Below are 19,622 nucleotides of genomic sequence, written 5' to 3' on the forward strand. Positions count from 1 at the left end.
GGGATCTCACTCCTGGGGCGGGGGAGGCAGCACTTACCTTAATTGTGGGGGTTGGGGATAGAGGGGGGAGAGAGCCTGCTCCAGCCCATTGCAGGGAGGGGCCGGTACCAGCACAAAAAGGCAGGCACGGTGGCTTCTACACAAAATACTTTTATTAAGCAGCTAAAAACGGCTGTGTCAGGGATCCAGGGAGCAGTCAGAAAAGGAGGAGGCAAGGCAGTGTGAGGCAGAGGGAAGCGTCAGGGCGACGCTGCACCCGAAGCCCCCAGTCTGCGGTCCTGAAGAACTGCTCCCGCCCCCCCAAGCCGGACCAGTGAGGTTTTGGAGAACACGATTAAAAACCGTAAGGGGAGGCACGCAGCCTGCCCCCAGCCCTGAGGCCGGGAGGGCCGTGCCTGAAGGCGTCCCCAGGGCCCAGCCAGCGCCACGCCGGAGGAGGAGGAGCTGGGAGGAAGGCAGCTTGCGGCGCTCACACTGCGGGGGCTGTGCCTGGAAAGTGGGGGGGGAAACAAGGGGAAGGCAAGGGTTGGTGCCACAGGGCCCTGCTGGCTCCTCTCCTGCCCTCGGTCACCGTGACGCGCTGCTCGCACGCTTGTGCTAGTCCAAAACTCACGGACGCGCTGCCTCACCTGCGCCCTTGCGTGCAGACGCCCGGCGTCTTGTCACTTTGACTGGAGCCTCGGGCTCAGAGGAGGCCGGAGCGGCAGCTGCTGCCCTCCTCGCGCGGGCACGGCCCTTCCTTGGCGGCTCAGGCACTGCTTCCTCCTCCTCCTCTTCCTCCTTCTTCACGGCCAACGTTGCGGGGTTCTCCGCACGCCTGGAGCGCCGTTTGGAGGCGCGTGTGGTGACCTGGGCGGACAGAGCCAGGGCTTAGCAGCAGCAACGTGCGCGTGGTAGAGGAACAGGAGGCCTAGGAACTCCCGGGACGAGCCCCGCGGTGCCTGGGGGAGCAGCCTGAGGAACCAGGACAAGCTCTGGTCCCAGCAGGAGCCACGCCAACCCCAATGCCTCCCACCTCAGCAGTCGGCGCGTCAGGGTCTGCCTTCGGGCCAGCGCGCTTCTTGCGGGACGTCTGACCTGCGTGAGAGCACAGGGTTGGGGCTGGGGGGGGGGCTGGGGGGAGGCGGTGACCGCTCAGGCGATGGGGGCTGTAGGAAGGACTCGGGGGGCTCCCTGTCCTCTCCCACCACCCTCAGGTGAGGACGGGACGTGGCTGCAGGCCTGGAAAAGCACCCTGCAGGTGCTGGGAGGAAGCCAGGGACAGGGCAGGCTGCATCCCCCAGAGCCACAGGCCCGAGTGCCCCAACAACGGCAGCAGTTGCCTCCCCAGCAGGGCCTGGGAGTGGGTCTCTTCCTCCTCCCCGTGCTCCAGCCCTCCCAGAGCAGGAGCAGGTCCCACGGGGAGCAGCGGGCACTCACCTCTGGGAGCCATGGGGCCGGGCTCGCCCTGCAAGGAAGGGGACAGGGCGGTGACCGGCGTGCCATCGCTCCCCAGGCGCCGCCAGCACAGCGGGCTGCTGGAAAGGGAGCTCCCCGGTGCCACAGCACCATGCTTGGGGTCGCAAGGAGCGTCACCCGAGCTGGTGTCCCCCTGGGGGAGCGGTAAGGGCACCCAGCCCCAGGCAGGGACCCCCGGCCCACCTGGAACCATATGGTCCTGCCGTTGTGGTCGCGCAGGGAGCTCATGCCAGGCACCCCGTAGCACTGCAGCCAGTTCTTGAAGGCGGTGTGGTTGTCCGCGTGGTCTGGGTCAAGGAGGTTTTTCTCTGGGAAGGGGGAGAGGAAAAGGGGCAGAGAAACAGAGCTGGGGAGGGCGCTCCGTCCTGCCGGAGCCCAGCCCAGGCCCTGCCAGCCGTCCCCGTCCCCCAGCTCCCAGCCTCGCAGCCTCACCCGCCGCCACGACCTCCATGGGCACCGTGTGGCACAGCTCCAGGAGATCCGGGTTATCCCGCTTCAGCTTCAGCTTCTTACTCAGCGTCAGGGAAGAATTCTGCAGGGGGGGAGAAGGGAAGTCACCTGCCAGCTACCTCAGCCTCCCTGGGGGGGGTCTCTTCACCCCCCAAATCCCCATCTCCCCTCGCCCCCCTGAGGAGGAGCTGCCAAACTCCCCCCGAGGACAGGAAATTGGGGCAGCACACAGCACCAGCAGTTTGTGAAAACCATCCTCAGGTCATGGTGGTGTTTTTTTTCAGGCTTTCTTAAAGCAGCCACCCCCCTCTCCCCTAAAGCCATGAGATCGGAGCAGCCACACAGCAAGGGCTCTACTGCAGCCTTCCCCCGAGGTTTTAAGCTTGTGTTTGTCTCCCTCGCCCCTTCCTCTTTACCCTCTCTCAACCAAATACACAAGAGACTCCCTGAAGGCACGGGCGCAGCTGAGTGCGAGCGCAGCACGCAGGCACAGGGCCAGGGAGCTGTCACAGCTCGGTGGCACGGCCACGTGAGGTTACGGAACGGCTGCACACGTTTGCCGCTGGAGGGGCAGGCGTGCTCAGACACGGGGGGTTGTGGCAGGAGCCAACAACAGGCTGGCTGGGAGAGCTCCCATGCAGCAAGAATCACAGTTGTGAAGGGAAAACGCCAGCTGTCAGGATGGGAAAGGGCTCAGGGGTTGTGAGGCAGCAGACAGGGTTCAATGACTACAGTGAGTACACCCCCAAACCTGTCCACGCTGTCCCCAAAAAGCAAACACCTCCTGACAGCGGTGCGGGCAGAGGAGACGGGCTGTGTGAACGCTGCAGGGGTTCTGCCCCATCAGAGCGGGGAGCCAAACATGAACTGAAACTGGCCTGAACCCTGGGCCATGACAGCAGAGCTGAAGCAGAGCTTCGCGCCCAGCTGAGCACAAAGCAGGACCAGAGTTTCACACCCAGCTGAGCCAGGGTCTGGAAGCAACCTGAGCCCCCTTTTCGGCCTCACTGCTGAGCCCAAACCCCACTCAGTGATGTTTCTCAGCCCAGTCTGGCTCCCTGCACAGGAGGCAAGAGGCTCCCAGGACTGAGCCCGGCAGAGTGGGGCGACGCTGAGCTGGGAAAGCACCGTGTGTTCCCATCTATTCCCCACCTTTTTCCTCCTCGCCTGCTCCTGATGCTTCAGGGCTTCCAGCACCGTCCGAGCCTTTTCAAAGGGAGGGATCTTCAACCTGGGAGAGTCCACCTGTCACACGCAAGCCTGACCTCTCCTTTCTGACACGGCTTAGCACGGTAGGCAAAGGCATGCAAGTTTGGCCTTGGAAGAGGCTGGATGCGGCGTGGTTTCAGCTCAGTGAAAAGCCTTATTACGAAATGCACCTCACCTGTACAGGATCTCAGCACGGAGGTAGTTGCCAATCCCATTGAAGTACTTCTGGTTCAAGAGGGCCTCACAGATGGGCTTGTCAAAAGCCTTATCGTCCAGGTTCTTCAGCACGTTCTCCCTGTGACAGAGCCTGAGTATCAGGCTGGTGCACTTGGACACAGCCATGCTACTGCCACCAAGGGCAGAAGCCCTGCACGCAGCCTCCACAAAGCAGCCCAATCTGTCCTCGAGTAAGGGGCAAAGCAGCAAAGTGAAGGATCCCAGAACCATTAAGGTCGGAAAAGCCCTCCAAGATCACCTGGTCCAACCACCCCCTACCGCCAGCATCACCCACTAACCCACATCCCCAAGCACCACGTCCCACCTTGCCTTGAGCACCCCCAGGGACGGGGACTCCACACCCTCCCTGGGCAACCCATCCCAGCGCCTGACTACTTTATCTGAGAAGAAACATCTCCTCATTTCCAACCTGAACCTTCCCTGGCACAACTTGAGGCCATTCCCTCTGGCCCTATCACTGGTTACCTGTGAGAAGAGGCTGACCCCCCCCCTCCCGCCCGCCGCGCGGGCCGAGCCCCCACCTGAAGGCCCGGTACTCGGTCAGCACGCAGGGCCCGCGGCCGGGCTGCCAGGCGTCGCCCAGGCGCCACGAGCCGAAGCGGCGGGCGTCGACGAAGCAGAGGGCGCGGGGGGGGCTCTCGCGGGTGAGGAAGCGCAGGTGCGCGTGGCGGGGCGGCGCGGCGGCGGGGCGCAGCCGGAACCCCCCGGACATGCCGAAGCGGAAGACGAGGGCCTGCGGGCGGCCGGGGCCCAGCGGCTCCAGGCGCAGCCGCAGCTCCTTGCCGCGGGCGGCGGCGCCCAGGCGGTAGGCCTCGCTGCGGAACGGCACCTCCGGGCCGCGGCCCACGGCCGAGCGCTCGGCCCCGCCGCAGAACACCAGCCCGCCGCACGCCTCGTTGATGTAGCGCCCGGCCAGGGCCAGCTCCGGGCCCTCGGGCATCGCGACCCGGCGACAGGGCCGCGACTGGGCCGCGACTGGGCCGCCACCGGGCCTCTCCCCTGACCCGTCGCCTAGCGACACGCCCCGAAGGGCGGGGCTCCCTCCGTTGCCTAGCGACACGCCCCGAAGGGCGGGGCTCCCCTCCCCGTCGCCTAGCGACACGCCCCGAAGGGCGGGGCTCCCCTCCCCGTCGCCTAGCGACACGCCCCCCGTTGGCCGCACGTCGCGCAGGGCGGGGCTTCCCACCCTCCCGCCCCGTTGCCTAGCGACGCGCACCGCTCGCCCCCCCCATTGGCTGCGCGCCGCCCCGCGGCACGCCGGGAGTCGTAGTCCCTTTGCCCTCGCGTTGCCGTGGCGACGGGGCTGCGAGGCCTGGAAAGGCCCGGAGGTCCCGCAGGCCCCGCGGCCTCCCCGGGCGCAAGGGGCGGGCACAGCTCGGGCTCGGCTCCGGCGCCTTTATTGGGGGCTGCCCCCGGCCCTGCAGCGGGAGGCCGGGGCTCAGCGGGGGGGAGGGCGGCGGCGGAATCCTCCCCGGGCTCACAGGAGGGTCTTCATCAGCGCCTGGGCCTGCTTCAGCTCTGCGGGGAGAAGGAGCGGGCGGCGGGGCTGCAGCGTGAAGCAGGGGCTCTGCCCGCGGCACCCCTCCCGCGCCCCCCCGGCCTACCTGCCAGCAGCACCCGGAACTTGTCCGCGGACACAGCCACGGGGACGGCCGCCACGCCGCCACCGCCCCGGCCCCGCACGCGGAGCAGCAGGTGCACGAGGGGCTCGCCCACGTCCCGCAGCTCGCTGGAGCTCAGCGTGTAGTCCACCCGCCAGGAGACCGAGTCCAGCTGGCTCACTTCAATGGGAGGGCAGGGTCAGAGCCTCCCCCCCACGCCCTGCGGCCTCCCCCAGAATAACCCAAACACCAGAAAGTAACCCAAATGCGTCCTCAAGAGGAACAGACCCTGAGCAGCCTCTCTCCCCTGCCCCTAAAATCGTGGGGCAGATGTACCGGGGACCCCAAAAGCTGCACTCACATCGCAGGCTGCAAGCCCTAAGGCTCTCCTGCAGGGAGCTCTGCTTCTCCTCGTAGGACCGGCACAACCCCGTGGCGTGTTCTGCCCAAGAAAAAAAACAACACACACACAAAAAGCACCCACTGATGCCAGCTCCAGCCCTGCTGCAGCCAAACGCCAGGCGTGCGGCAACAGGACATGGCCCAAACACCTGGAAGAGACCCCGGGGGCAGACAGCGTGAACGGGATGTGGCACAGAAAGGACGAGAGGGCGAGGACGGCCCCATCCTGCACTGCTCGCTGCGGGACTGAGCACAGCGGAGGCAGCGCCCGGTGCTGCCGGCTCAACTGCGGGGCCGCCCCTGGCACCCACCCCGTGTCCCACCTTTGGGCAGCCCCAGCTGCTGCAGCTCGCTGGACAGGGACTCGCCATCCACGTTGTGCTTGGCTGCGCTGGAGAAGATGAAGTCGAGGACGGCGATCGTGGCCTTCACATCGCCAGACTCTGTGGGGAGCAGAGGATTCAGCCCGACGGCAGCCAGACCCACTCTGGGAGCTGCCACCTCCTGCAGGGCTCCAGGTGGGGAGAGCAGGGCCCTTGGCGGCAGCAGAGGAGCAGGGCTCACCCAACTTGGCATCCGACGTCAGCTTCAGGATCTTCTCATACTGTGGGAGACGAGAGCACGCACTAATTATACGATAAAGCGATGCTTTAATTCCATTAGCGCTGTAACTCTGTGCTACACTGTAAAATTATAACTAAGGCAGAGGCTTGGAGAGCTTCTGTGGTCCCCGGTGGGGTCGCAGTGGATCGCCACACCCCCCCCGGGCAGCTGAGCACTCACGTCGATGGCCTCTCCCAGCAGCTCCCGCAGCACCTGGGCGCAGATCAGCTTCAGCTTCACGGAGGACTGGGGGGGGACAAGGACGGGTCAGCGCCGCCCCGCGCCCGGCAGCCGAGCCCAGCTCCGGGACGGGGGGGCGGAGGGGGGGGGGCGCGGACACTCAACGATTTTGGCCAGGACGCTGATCTCGGCCAGCACCCAGTCGGGGCAGTCCAGGTCCCCGCAGAACCGGAACCGCTGCGGAGGAAAGGGGCGGTGAGAGCCCCGCCGCGGCCCCCCCGGGGGCAGCGCGGCTCCCGGCCCGCCCGCCCGGTCCCGGCCCCACCATGTCGCCGCCGGGCGCCTCCCTCCGGCTCCGCCTCCGCGACCCGGAACAGCTCCGGCCCCGCGCTGCGCTCGGCGGAAGGAACCGGGGGAGGGCAGCGGGAGGGAGGGGACGGCGAGTCCCGACCTGCCTCGGGGCTGGGGGCGGCACCGGGAGCGGAGCCCCCCCCCCGCGGCCAGCAGTGGGGCCCCGGCCCGGGCTGCAGCCGCCGGGATCGGTGCCCGCCCTGGGGCTCCTGGGGGCGGCGCTGGGGCCGTGGCCGGGTGGCCCCGGGGTGGTCCCGGGGTGGCCCCGGGGTGGCCCCGGCCGGGTCCCGGCCCCCCGGGGGCGCCGCAGCCGCGCGGGAGACCCCGGCCGGCGGGGGCGGGGCTGGGGCTTGACCCCGCCCCTCTGCTCCCGGCCCCGCCCCTCCCTCGCCGCGTTCCCGCCGCGCCCGACCTCCCGCCCTCAGTCCTCACTCAGGTCCGACCCTCAGTACTTCCCCCCCCCCCCCAGGTTCGTGGGCGGGGCAGAACAGGGAGCGCTGCGCCGGGATTGGGCGCACCTCGAGCCACCGAGCGTCACGATTGGCTGCGGCGTGCAGCCGGGCGGGGCCAGAGGCTTAAGAGCGCGCGGGGGTGGCGAGGCTGCTGCGGCTCGGAGCTGCGTGCTGGGGGCGGTTCCCTGTCGGGGCTGGGAAGGGGAGGCTGAGCGCGGCGGTCTCGGGGGTTGAAAACTGGCTGGGGGGGGGGCTCGGGAGCAGGGACTGCTGTGTCTCCTAAAAAGCCTAAGTGCTGCTTTTGTCAGAGCTTCGCAACAGAAGCTGATTTCAGGGTTTTTTTTAGTTTTTTTTTTTTCCTCTCGTGGTATTTGGATTGTGCTACACTTTTTCTACCTAGATCCTTATTTTGAGTTTGTACCCTCTGTTTCTGCGTCATACCACTCTATAAATGGATTGATTTATTAAGAGAGAGGTTCCCCTGCCCATGCACTGGGTTTCACTGCCAACGCAACCATTTTAGCTTGAGCACTGGGTTTCACCCCTGGATCTCTGTTCTCAGTGTGTGACCTGTATTTTCATCTTATGCCATTGTATAAATATTGACTGATACTTGTTTAATTACGGTTTTGTCCCTCATGCACTGGGTTTCACCACCAGCGTGCTGTCTTCAGTTCACATCCTCTGTTTTTAGTTTGTGCCTGGTGTTTCCACCTTAGATCGTTATTCTCATTTTGTGATCTGTGATTTCAGTTCCTGCTATTTTATAAATATGTAAGCCTGTGCCCTGTGTTTTTTCCTTCACTCCTCAGATCTTTATTTTCAGTTTGTGTCCTGTTTCAGCTCCAGCTGATCGACACTCCAGCTCTTTTCAGTCCCAGCTCTCCATCTCAGCACCAGCTGCTGGCCACACAGGAGCAGAGATGCTCAGCCTTCAACCAGCTCCTGTCAGCTCTGGCAGATTTCAGCTGGTTTTGGCAAGACTATAAATCAATCGCTGTCATAACTTGAGTATCGCTATTAACTGTCATAGTTGTACTTTGTGTTTGATTGATTGGTTAATTAATTAATTGGGAACTGTTGCAAGCTATGTACCAGCATTGTATACTCAGCCCTTTCACGGGTCTCAGAAAGGCGGGACTCAGCCTCTGCTGTCAGGCTCTGACAAAAGCAGCAGTTGGCACTTTTTCTGAGATGCAGCAGTCCCCAGCCGGCTTTCAGCCCCCGACACCGCCGCGCTCAGCCTCCCCTTCCCAGCCCCCAGAGGGCGCCGCCAGGGCCCGAAGGACGCCGCCACCGCCGTTCGGCCCTAAACTGGGCTCCGAGCCCGGGCAGCGCCGCCGCCCCCGCCCGCTTTTAAGCCGCGGCCACGCCCCGCGCGGCCCCGCAGCCAATCGCGACCCTGGGCGTCCCGAGGCGCGCCCAATCCCGGCGCAGCGCTCCCCGTTCCGCCCCGCCCACGGGGCTGCGGGGGAGCGAGGGTCGGACCTGAGTGGGGACTGAGGGCGGGAGGGCGGGCACGGCGGGAGGGGCGGGGCCCCGCTGCTGGGGGCGGGGCCTCTCCAAAGCCTCCCGCGCGCCCCCAGCCCCGGTCCCGGGGCTCCCCCGAGGCCGCGGCTCCGCAGCGGGGCCGGGCTCGGGGCCGCCGCGGGGGCGGTGGTGGGTGGCGGAAGCGGGACCCGCGGCAGGCGGTCGGGAGGGCCGGGGGCCAGGGCACGAGCTGTAACGAGCCTGAGCTGCGAGAAGCCGGAGGAGCGGCAGGTGCATGGAACGTGCCGAGCTGAGACAGAGCTGGAAACGAACCACGGTGTGTGAGCTGAAAATACAGATCCGGGATTAAACACGCAGCGAGAGTTGAAAATGTGGATTCGAGGACGAAAAAAACGCGGCCGTCAGCCAGCGCTGGGAATATCTGGAGCAGCCCTCCTCTGCAGCGCACAGCTGCGGCATGGAGACGGGGCTGAAGCTGTCACCCCGGGGCGAGGGGCAGGGCTGGGGCAGCAGCCGGGGGCTGCGACGCAGCCGCAGGGACCGGCAGCAGCAGCAGCTGTGCCCGGGGCCGGCTGTCCCCAGCACGGCGGCAGGGCCCCGTGGAAGCGGACCTGAGTGAATACTAAGGGCAGGAGGTCGGGCACGGCCGGGCAGCTCGGACCGCCCTCCCTCGGCCCCTGCCCCGCACCCCTCGGGCCGCCGCCGGGCTGTCCTTTCAGCGCTGGCTGATGTCAGCTGGGTTTGACAAGGCCATAAATCAATCACTGCCAGAACTTGGATATCGATATTAACTGTCATATTGTACACTGCGGTTATTGACCGCTTACTTAATTAATTAGAATCATAGAATACTAAAGGTTGGAAATAACCTCCAGGATCATCTGGTCCAACCCTCCCCCTACCACCAGCATCACCCACTGAACCATGTCCCTGAGCACCACGTCCAACTTCTCCTTGAACACCCCCAGGGACGGTGACTCCACCACCTCCCTGGGAACCCGTCCCAATGCCTGACTATTTTATCTGAGAAGAAACGTCTCCTCATTTCCAACCTGAACCTTCCCTGGCACAACTTGAGGCCATTCCCTCTGGCCCTATCACTAGTTACCTGTGAGAAGATGCCGACCCCCAACTCCCCACAACTTCCTTTCAGGCACTTTGCAGAAAGCCATGAGGTCTGCCCTGAGCCTCCTCTTCTCCAGACCAACCCCCCCCCAGTTCCCTCAGCCACCCCCCACAGGACTTGTGTTCCAGGCCCTTCACCAGCTTCGTAGCCCTGCTCTGGACACGCTCCAGGGCCTTGATGTCCTTCCTGTAGTGAGGGGCCCAAAGCTGAACACAGCACTCGAGGTGCGGCCTCATGGCTGTGTACCAGCATTGAGTAAAGAGTCTATGGGCAGAAAGGGGTTTTTCCTTTTCTGTTCAGCTTTCTTCTTCCACTGTGTCATACATCAACTTCAGCCTGCTGCACACTGTCCTCCTGCACTTCCAGGACACGTGTGACTGGATCCCTGCTTCTGGTGAGGGCCTGTGGGCCCTGCTCTCCCCCCCACACCCCCAGCCACCTTGGTCAGTTTCCCAGCCCAAACAACAGCACTCGGCTCTTTTGGGGGTCTCAGAATCAAGGGACTCAGCCTCTGCTGTCAAGCTCTGACAAAAGCAGCACTTGGGCTTTCCCTGAGATGCAGCAGCCCCCAGCCGGCTTCCAGTCCCCGACTCCGCCGCGCTCAGCCTCCCCTTCCCAGCCCCGAGAGGGCGCCGCCAGGGCCCGAAGGGCTCCGCACCCCACATATGGCCCCGAGCCGGGCTCCGAGCCCGGGCAGCACCACCGCCCCCGCGCGCTCTTAAGCCTCTGGCCCCGCCCGGCTCCGCGCCGCAGCCAATCGCGACCCTGGGCGTCCCGAGGCGCGCCCAATCCCGGCGCAGCGCTCCCCGTTCTGCCCCGCCCACGGGGCTGCGGAGGAAGGGGAGGGGGAAAGGAGCGAGGGTCGGACCTGAGTGGGGACTGAGGGCGGGCGCGGCGGGAACGCGGCGAGGGAAGGGCGGGAGCCGAAGGGGCGTGGCCTGGAACCGAGGGGCGGGGCCAAGACCCGGCCCCGCCCCCACCGGCCGGAGCCCCCCGGGAGCCGGGACCCGGCCGGGGCCACCCCGGGACCGCCGCTCCCGGTGCCGCCCCCAGCCCCGAGGAAGGAGGCAGCCCCGCGGCTGGGGCTCCGGCCGCTCCCCCCGGAGCGGCGGCGCAGGGAGCAGCAGGGGCACAGCTCGTCCTTTGCAGGCTTTATTGAGGGCTCGCCCCGCGCTCACGCCCCGGCAGAACCGCGGGCACAGCCCCTCCGCGCGATGCCCACGGCCACGGCGACCGCAGCCAGCGCCACGGCCACGGCCACGCACACCAGCCCCGTCCCTGCGCCGGGCGCCGTCACCGCTGCACCTGCAAAATGCAAGCAAGTCGTCAGAGCACGGCACCGGGGCAGAGCTGCGGGGCGGCCCTGGCTGGCTGGCGCTTACCGTTCCCTCCCTCCCGCTGCTCTCCAACGGCTCCTGGGTCTGCCGAGAGCAGCACGGGGCCGATGACCACGTCAGCTTCAATCTCTTTCCCTGGGCAGGACGGAACCATGAGCTGGGCTCACCCCGTCCCACACGTCCCCACCCGCACCAGGACCTTACCCTCAGGTGCATCCCGACGGAAGCGGCGGCCGGGCCATCGCTCCAGGGGGTTGAGCCTCCGGGAGAGCGCGGGGGGCTCACAATTGCCCGTCTCACAGCAGCTGCAGATGTCCCGGGTGCCTTCCACCGGCACCCAGCTGGAGCAGGGCAGGAGCACCGTTACTGGCAGGTGGGGACCCCCAGCACCCACTCCTCTCTGGAGGTTTCGTGCCCAGAGGAACCCCTGGAGCATTCCCAAACCCAGGGCCACCACAGTGGTGGAGCTTGGGTTTGATGTCCTAGCACCTGGTGCCCCCTCATCCATCCCACCCAAACCCACAGAGGATTGGTGTCCTGTGCTTGGATGCTCACCCCGTTTGGGTCCATAAAAACGCCCTGGGGTCTGTGCCACAGCTACTCACGTGTTTCTGGCTTTATTGAAGGAGCAAGCCTTGTTCTGGGGGTCTGGGGCTTGGTCTGCCGGCGTCACCTTCAGGTGGCAGGTGATGTAGATCTGGGGGGAGGCAGGGGAAGAGCTGGGCACCTCTCTCTGGGGGCACGGTGCCCACGAGGACACTGCCTGGCTCAGGCCGGGCTTTGGGGACAGACGCACGCAGCCTTACCAGGTTCCTGGTGTCCCCCGCGAACCTGAACACATCGATCCTGAACCGCAGCATGTCCTCCTGCGGCCGGGGGGTTATGAAGGCAGAGCTGGTGTCATCCAGCCTCCCGTCCACCAGGCACCTAGACACAGGACGGGGGGTGTCAGCATCCCAAAGGAACCCCGAAGCACGACCCTCACCCGGGGCTCACCCGTTGAAGTCGATGATGGTGTAGTGGGGCGAGGAGTCGCCGTCGGGGCTCAGGGCGGCCACGCAGCTGTCCACGAAGAGCCGCAGGGGCACGTGGCTCTCGGTGCTGACCTCTGCCTGGATGTTGAGGATGTCGCCCAGCTGGAAGCCGGTGAAGGGTCTCTCTGCGCTCCAGTCCTCTGCAAGGCAGAGTGGTGACAATCGGGGTGTCCCCAGGGGGCAAGAGGTGGGACCGCAGAGGTGACGCCCCAGGGAGCAGCAGCACCTGTGCTGGATTTGGGCATGTTGGCTGCCCCAGTTGGGCAACTGGGACCAGGGCTTTGCCGTACTGGATGGTGAATACCCTCTGGCACATCCTACCTACCGTTCATGAGGCGCAGGGAGAACACCAGCCTCTCCTCAGCTGACAAGGTGGAGCTGAAGGGAGCCCAGGTGGGCCGGATGGCATTGCTGCTCACGTTCTCCCTCCTGGCAAGGGACGGTGTCAGGATGCAGCCACAGACCGGGGGGGTCGCAGGGGGGCGGCGAGGACGCAGAGCCCTTACCTGGGGTAGTGGCACTCGATGGGGATGACAGCGGGGTTGGTGCGGATGATGACGGGGTTGCTGGCGGGGCTGGGGTCGTAGTTGATGAGTGTGCGGTAGATGAGGGCGTCCGGCGTCACCTGGGCAGGGAAAGGCTGCAAAGCTGGCAGCGAGACCACCAAGACCTCCCCACCACCCCCCACGTGCCCCAGAACCATCCTTTTCCCACCAGAACACAAAAATAAAAGGGTAAAATGCTGAGCTGGGGACTTTGCGCCATCGGGGGTTGTCCAGATGGAGGCACAAAGCGGCTTTGGGTGAAAAAAACTCCTTTTTGGGAGCGACACCCCCTCGCCCTTGCCACTCATCCAGGGCAGGGGGTGGGAGCGGGTCTCACCTGCACGACGCTGCCGCACTCGTGGAGGCCGGCGGCGAAGGTGACGGTGTTGTGGGCGGCGTTGAGCGAGGAGTGCTTGCACGCCGCCGGGCCCAGCGTCAGGTCGGCCACGTTGATGAGGCGCCCGGTGCCGAAGAGGTCCCTGTGCACCGTCACCACCAGCTGCGCCTCCTGGCACTGCACCGTCACGGGCTGCGAGCCGGGCACAGGCTGCGAGCCGGGCACAGCCCGCGAGTGGGACTCGGCCCCCCAGGTCCAGGCCGAGGGGTCCCCCCGCGCCCCCCAGGAGAAGTCCCAGGGCGTGTAGGAGGCCACCTCGGCCACCAGCCAGCAGAGGAGCCCCAGCGCCAAACCGCCGTCGCGTCGCATCCCGCCTGCTTCCAGCTCGCCCAGCTCAGGGAACCAGGGCTGCGCCGCGATGCTTTATATCCCCGAGCCCCCGGAGCCGTCCGCCCGGGGGGGACGGGGAGGCAGAGTCATTTCCGGGGTGCCGGGCCCCCCGTCCCGGGCTGCCCAAGGCGAGAGAAAACATCCTCGTCAGCCTCTTTGGGGGAATTGTTTAGAAAACTCAGCAGAAGCCGGAGACGGGGAGACGGGTACAAAGTGGCTTGTTTAGGTTACGCGCCGGGCGATAAGGGGCTTTTCAAGGCCCCCGGGGAGGTGACAGGAGCAGGGGGAGCTGGGGGGGGGCCAGACCCGGCCGCTTCTCGCCGCCCCCTCCTGGAGGAGCAGCCCTGCCCGGCGCCGCCAGCCCCCTGGGATGCTGCTCTTCCCGCTCGGACGCTGCTGCTCCCAGAGCCCCCAGCCCACGCAGGGGCTTTTCGCAGCCCCCCCATGGGATGCTCGAGCAGCAGCTGCTGGAGCTCCCTCACCAGCGGCACGAGCGTGGCGGTGCTCAGCCAGCACCCGTTAATCCCCGTTTCGGCCTCGGTGCTGCCGGCCACGAGGTTAGGGCCGGGCCGTGAGATGTGGCCCCGTGTTATCGCCTCTCCTCGGGCCGTGTTTGTTTTGCTGCCGGCAAGGAAACGGGACGTTGATGCAAGGCGAGGCGAGGCGCTCCACCCCTCGCTCCCTTCCCAGCACCCAGCTCTGGAGCAGGGAAATACCCGGGGCCGGCACTCGACAGCTCTCAGGGAGAGGGATGGCTGATTAAAACTAAACCCCACACCCCTTTAGTCCCTTCTTTTGAGCGTCCCTACCTCCTTTCCCCTAGTCCTGCCAGGGCACGGCAGACCCAGGATGCTCTGTTCCACACCCCAAATCCTTCTGCACCTTTCGGCATGTCCCCAGCCAGCCTCACGCAAGGGGCACCAGGACGATGTGGATGTCTGAACCGGGAGCAGCTTGACCATTTGCTGGGAAATTTAAAGGAAATGGAAACAAGGTTTTGGGCCAGGTGTCAGCCAGCACGCTCCTAGCAGGAACCCCACTGATTTTAGAGCTGGGGATGGCTTGTACCTGCTGCAACGTTCCCCAAAAGCTGCGTGACGCACCCACATCACCCCGCCAAAGTCCTAAACCTTCTGCCTTTCCTGCTGGCTCCTTTCCCCATGAAGCTGGCCAGGGCTTCTCCTCTGTGTTTAAAATACCTTGAGACCGCTGCTTGCGTAGAAATGCCAGGGATTCCAGCAGGGAGCCTCTGTCTCTGGCAGAATATTTGGCAAATGCGCTCACGCTGACGAAAGATAAGGGCAGTGGGCGATGCTGAATCAGTAAATAAGCGGGCGGCCCCGCTGGGGGAGCCTCAGCACGAGGGCAGCAGCACGGCCGGGTCCTTGGCTGGGGAGGTCAGGGGTCTGGGGGTGCTAGGGCTGGATCCCCCCAGGAAACAGCCCCTTGGGGGGGGAGTGCTGCCTGCACAGCTGCAGCTATCCTCGGTGAAAAGGCTCCAAGACAGGATCCGTCGGTGAAAAGGCTCCGAGACAGGAGGGGTTTGGCTCTGGAAAAGGGAATTTCTGCTCCCAGCTGAGCCCTTACCACTTGCCCCCGTGCCCCTCTCTCCTGAGCAGAGGATGCTGGCCACGTACCCGCACGGCCAGGAAAGGGGGCGAGCACAGAGCTGGGGGAGGCAGAGACCAGAAAGTCCCAGGGCAGCCCCACAGCAGCATTTTTCCCCCATTGTACAAAGGAAAGCAAATCTTGCAAGCACATCTCATTTTTACTTATAGCATGGAACTTTAAGTCAAAATGCAGCTGGGGAGGGGGCTCAGGAGGGGACAGGAGCTGTTAAGGGGGACAACTGCTCATGGGTGCAAGCCAGAGAGCATTTCCCCATCCCAAATCTCTTTATAGAGCTGATTTGGCCAAAGTTTTTCTTCCTTCTTGGAGGCAGATGGATGCTGCCAGCCTTTGGAGCCCCACAGATCCCATGTTGTGAGCAAGCCCCAGCTCCTGCCACGTCTCTGTGCCCCCCGCTTTGCTCTGGCAAACATCTCTATGGGACTTGGTGCCACCAAGCTAGTATATTGAAAAGGTATTTGGGGAAAAAAAATAAAAAAGCCTTCTAGAGCATCCTGCCCATGCAGGGCAGCAGAGGGAGGACCACATTCCAAGCCAATGTGGCTGCAGCCCGCCCCAAAGCCCCTTTCTGGGGGTGAGCAGGGGCAGAGATTCCGATCCCTGCCCCAAGGACTGTTTGCACACATAAATATGTAACAAGCCTTGGGGGAAAAGTGTAAACAGTCCTTGGGGCAGGGATTGGAATTCCTGCCTCCCCCTGTCCCGGGAAGGGCCTGACCCACGCGCCCTGGCGCTGGGCTCCCTTCCTTGCCCAGCAAGGCTCGAGGTCTCCCCAGGCAGCAGCTCCAGGCAGGAGGAGAGCCGCCCTCGGCCCCGCTGCAGCTCCTCGCGCCAGAAGAGCCTTCAGTTTAGGGATCCTCAGAGCCCTTTCTCCTCACCTGCAGCAGGAGCGGGGCTGGAAGAACCCAGCCTGCTTCCCAAGCTCAGGCTCGTGGTCATTACCTCCTCCCTGCCGGGTTTGCTTTTCCAGATTTGCTTTTTGCAGGAGGCCAGCTTGCGCACAGAGCACTTCAGCTTTAGCACGGGACACGAAGAAAATCACCCAAACCCCCCAGGTTTCTTAACTCATCTCCCACATACACTCCAAATTTTACTGAGCCCTCAGCTCTGCCTGGCTTTAGCTTAATTTCAGTATGAGTGAGGAATTACCGATGTGCCACAGGAGCATTTTTAAGGCTAAAACCCCCTGCTTCTATGAACTTCTATGAAGAAGGGCAGTGTGCATGATGAGTTTTCTCACCGGTTCCCTGCTGGGTGCTCTGGAGGATCCCTAAGGCTCCACAAAGCCCTGTTGAGGGCAGGAAAACGAAACCCAGATGGGCTGAGAGAGGCAAAGCAGCCCAGCTAAGGGGTTAAAACAGGGATTTTACGGGTGAACACAGGGATTTGCTTAGCTCAGGCTCCAGTGTTCTTCTCTACCCCCATCTCAGGAAGTCCCCCAGCCTTTCAGGTTTACTTCTCTTTATTAGACAGGCCATAAAAGCTGACATCATCTCAGACAGGATTGCTGGGCTGGGGGCAGGCAGTCAGAGCTCCCAGAGCAGCCAGGATCAGGACGACCAAGCCAAAAACCGCAGCCAGCCCCAGGACCAGCCCCAGGCGACCTCCTGCAGCTGGGGAGGAGAAGCAGGGAGGCATTACAGGGGCAGAGCTGGGACCTGCCACGGCCTGCCCTACATCCCTGCCCTCACCCTACCTCCTGAGGGCATCCTGCCCCTGCTGGGATGCTGCCAGCTGTGGATGAGCAGGGGGCCAAGCATGACATCCTCTTCCTCCACCACAGGATCTGGAAGGGAGGACACCAGGGCTCCGATGAGCTCCTCTGGACGTTTAGCTCCCCCAAGCTCCAGCCACCCAGCTCAGAGCGAGCCGTCTCAGCAGTGCCAGAGCCCAGGAGGGATGCAAGACCCCACAAACCTACCGGGCTGGGAGGAGAGGTCCCTCCGGGAGCGTCCTCCTTGCCAGCGGGAGGGAGCCTGGAGCCTCCGGGAGAGCCCCCCCAAGGGGCAGCGCCGGCCCTCGCAGCAGGAGCACACATCCCGGGGGCCTTCCACGGGCGTCCAGCTACAAGAGAGCTGGGTGACCAGCCCGCCCTTTATCAGGGACACCTCACACGCTTCGGGGTCCCAAGGAGAGGCCCCAAGCCCCCAGGTACTCACAGGCTGGTGGCTTTGTCAAAGGAGCAAGCCTTGTTCAGGGCATCGGGAGCACGGTTGGCCAGGGAGGCCTTCAGGTGGCAGGTGATGTAGATCTGGGGCAGAAAGCAGAGCAAAAGGGGTCAGCGCAGTTAGAGGAGTCCCCAAAAGGAGCACCACCACCCCAGGGGAGCCCTGGGCCACGGTCCAGAAGTGACAACATGGGGTGACCCCGCTGAGAGGTATTTGCCTCGGGAAAGCGGTTTTGGACCAAGCTGTGCCCTGCCCAGATGGGGGGACTCCCTTCGGGGAGGATTTACCAGGCTGCTGGAGTCTGCTGCAAACTTGAACGCATCCACTGCAAACTGGAGCACGTCTGGCCGCGGCCTCGGGGATATGAAACCTGAGGTGGCATCATCCAGCTGCCCATCCACCAGGCACCTAGGCAAAAAGGCAAGGCCAGCGGGTTTCTCCTTGCTGAAATCCAGGAGGAAAGGCGTCCCTACCCGATGCACAGCCAGCTCCTACCCGCTGAAGTCGATGAAGGCGTACTGGGGAGAGGAGCCCCTCTCCGGGGCCGGGGTGGCCACGCAGCTGTCCACAAAGAGCCGCAGGGGCGCATGGTTCTCCGCATCGACCCCAGCTTGGAAGTGCAGGACCTCTCCCAGCTGAAACACGGCCGAGGCTCTCTCAGCACTCCAGTCATCTGGAAGCAGAGCAGGCTCTTGTGAACGGGGAGCTGGGGGGCTCCTGGTGCTTCTCCCCTCCCACCCAAGGGTGGCCGCCCACATTGCACCAAAGCCTGGTGGCCCCAAAAGCACCAGATCCATGTGCCACCAGCACGCCCCGGGGCAAAACCAGCACCAACTGTGCCACCTAGTGGAAGCCCGGCCACTCCAAAGGACCCTGCCCGAGGAGACCCTGGCCCCAAACCCACCGCTCATCAGGCGCAGGGAGAAGAGCAGCTTCTGCTCCGAGGCCACGGTGGAGCGGAAAGGTGCCCAGGTGGGCTTGATGGCACTGCTGCTCACGTTGGCTCTCCTGGGGAGAGGGATGCCCTGGTTAGAAGGCTCCGTGGCAGCAGGGTTTGGGAGGTATTCATCCACATCAACTCACCTGGGGTAGTGGCACTCGATGGGAACTACAGCGGGGCTGGTGCGGATGATGACGGGGTTGCCTGCATGAACTGGGCTGTAATTTAAGGTTGTGCTGTAGATTAGAGCATCAGGGGTCACCTGGGGAGAGACGAGATGCATTATCCACCATTAAGAGCCCTTTTCCTTCAGCTACTTGAGTGGAGCAGCACATTGAAGCCTGGCTCCTCAGTGCTGAGAGGTTTCCTCTGGCCGCCAGCAGCTGTGCAGCACCCATGTTGCCGCAGGGACGCTCCTGCCTGTCCCAGAACCATCTGGCCAGCAGCACAGCTGGATGTAGATGTGCTTAAGTTATTTTTTTTTCCCCTCATTTCCATGTTCCCAGAAGGAGGGTCTGTCCCCCAGGGGGCTTTGCTCAAGGGGATTTAGTGAAGGTATCTGCTGGCCCCAAGCTTCTCCAGAGGAGAGAGACCAAAGGTAATTTCCTTTGGGGCAGCATCATGCCATGCTCTAGCACCAGTTGGCAGCACACAGAGGTCTCCTAAGCTCAGCACCAGCTGCTGGGGCTCCTGGGCTACATTGCCACCACCCTGGAGGAGGTGACCACAGCACGCACAGGAGGATTTGGAGATCTGTCAGGAGAAACCCAACCTCTGCCTGGTCTGTGCCCTTCCCTGCTGATGCACCACCAGAGCCTGCCCCCAGCCCAGACAGCATGGCTTCTGCCACTCCTAAAACCAGAATGAGATTTCCAGCTCCTGGGAAAGGCTTTTAAGCTTTTAAAGCCCAACCACACCGCTCTGCCAAAGCGGGACACGCTTCACCAAGCATTACATCAGCTCTAGCCCACTGGCGAGCAGCAGAGCATCGCGGCAGCAGGGAGCCTGCCCTTGGCTAACAAAACCACCAGGTTTTATCAGCAGGCACTTACAGGGCTGACAGCTGCTGCCTTTCTAGGGCTGGCTTCAACACTGAGATGGAGGAGAAAAGCCAGCCCGAAGCCCTTAGGGGGATGCCCAAACGCTCAGCATCCCTGCCCTGCACACAGCACCCCGATAGAAGATCCAGTCCCCATCCTTACCCTGAGGGTGCTGCCACACTCGTGCAGCCCAGCCACGAAGGTCACCACTTTCTCAGCAGCATTTTGGGCCGTGGCCGGGCAGCTAGCTGTGCCCAGGGTCAGGTCCCCAGCCCGGACCAGGCGCCCGGTGCCAAAGAGGTCCCGGTGCACCGTGAGCACCATCTGTGCCTCCTGGCACTGCACGGCCACGGGGTGCAGGGGGGCGGCAGCCTGGAGCTGGGAGACGTCCACCCATGCCCATGGGGAGAAGTTAGGGGGCTGCCCCACGGCAGGAGCCCCCCATAGCTCTGCCTCCCCTCTCAGGAAGCCCCAGGGGTTGTAAGCAGCTGCCTCCCCCAGCAGCCAGCAGAAAAGAGCAAACCCCAGGCTGCTCCCAGGCCCCATCCTGCCCACCAGAACCCAGCACAAGGAGCATCAGCTGCCACGGGGGCTTTTGTAGCCCTCGCCTCCTGTCAAGGGCGATTGGCAGCAGGTGAGAGC

At 64.0% G+C, this 19,622-nt stretch overlaps 3 protein-coding genes and 1 long non-coding RNA gene across 7 annotated transcripts; 1 reads left to right on the plus strand and 3 right to left on the minus strand.

Annotated features, from left to right (window-relative positions):
• Positions 1 to 137: 137 nt before the first annotated feature.
• Positions 138 to 4,585, minus strand: NEIL1 (nei like DNA glycosylase 1). Of its 4 annotated transcripts, XM_080607754.1 has the most exons (10): positions 4,405 to 4,585; positions 3,876 to 4,365; positions 3,293 to 3,412; positions 3,061 to 3,139; positions 1,891 to 1,990; positions 1,642 to 1,766; positions 1,420 to 1,447; positions 1,016 to 1,101; positions 630 to 849; positions 138 to 489 (listed from the first exon to the last, which is right to left on the minus strand). In XM_080607754.1, exons 2-10 carry the CDS (start codon positions 4,292 to 4,294, stop codon positions 470 to 472), a joined length of 1,197 nt encoding a protein of 398 aa, XP_080463880.1. In that variant the 5' UTR covers positions 4,295 to 4,365; positions 4,405 to 4,585; the 3' UTR covers positions 138 to 469. The 4 variants fall into 4 exon arrangements, 3 of the variants coding, with proteins under 3 accessions (XP_080463880.1, XP_080463881.1, XP_080463882.1); XM_080607755.1 differs by having other exon boundaries at positions 1,016 to 1,077; positions 3,876 to 4,585; XR_013956007.1 differs by lacking the exon at positions 1,420 to 1,447 and having other exon boundaries at positions 1,016 to 1,077; positions 3,876 to 4,585.
• Positions 4,586 to 4,735: 150 nt separating this feature from the next.
• COMMD4 (COMM domain containing 4) lies at positions 4,736 to 6,703 on the minus strand. Its single transcript, XM_080607757.1, has 8 exons — positions 6,466 to 6,703; positions 6,306 to 6,377; positions 6,141 to 6,206; positions 5,922 to 5,961; positions 5,681 to 5,800; positions 5,317 to 5,397; positions 4,959 to 5,135; positions 4,736 to 4,872 (listed from the first exon to the last, which is right to left on the minus strand). The coding sequence occupies exons 1-8, from the start codon at positions 6,466 to 6,468 to the stop codon at positions 4,832 to 4,834; spliced, it is 600 nt and encodes a 199-aa protein (XP_080463883.1). The 5' UTR covers positions 6,469 to 6,703; the 3' UTR covers positions 4,736 to 4,831.
• Positions 6,704 to 6,867: 164 nt separating this feature from the next.
• LOC308201033 lies at positions 6,868 to 8,195 on the plus strand. Its single transcript, XR_013956008.1, has 2 exons — positions 6,868 to 6,939; positions 7,770 to 8,195. It is a non-coding gene; the product is annotated as an uncharacterized lncRNA (long non-coding RNA).
• A 2,503-nt stretch (positions 8,196 to 10,698) lies between these two features.
• LOC308200944 (uncharacterized protein) lies at positions 10,699 to 19,562 on the minus strand. Its single transcript, XM_080607563.1, has 19 exons — positions 19,143 to 19,562; positions 18,084 to 18,202; positions 17,905 to 18,008; positions 17,496 to 17,673; positions 17,288 to 17,408; positions 16,992 to 17,083; positions 16,754 to 16,896; positions 16,529 to 16,618; positions 16,333 to 16,445; positions 16,073 to 16,176; positions 12,814 to 13,234; positions 12,438 to 12,556; positions 12,257 to 12,360; positions 11,894 to 12,071; positions 11,704 to 11,824; positions 11,503 to 11,594; positions 11,102 to 11,238; positions 10,943 to 11,032; positions 10,699 to 10,865 (listed from the first exon to the last, which is right to left on the minus strand). The coding sequence occupies exons 1-19, from the start codon at positions 19,524 to 19,526 to the stop codon at positions 10,735 to 10,737; spliced, it is 2,841 nt and encodes a 946-aa protein (XP_080463689.1). The 5' UTR covers positions 19,527 to 19,562; the 3' UTR covers positions 10,699 to 10,734.
• Between the last annotated feature and the right edge of the window lie 60 nt (positions 19,563 to 19,622).

Source organism: Anser brachyrhynchus (genome assembly GCF_964034855.1).
Source record: "Anser brachyrhynchus genome assembly, chromosome: 11".
Lineage (NCBI taxonomy): Eukaryota > Metazoa > Chordata > Aves > Anseriformes > Anatidae > Anser > Anser brachyrhynchus.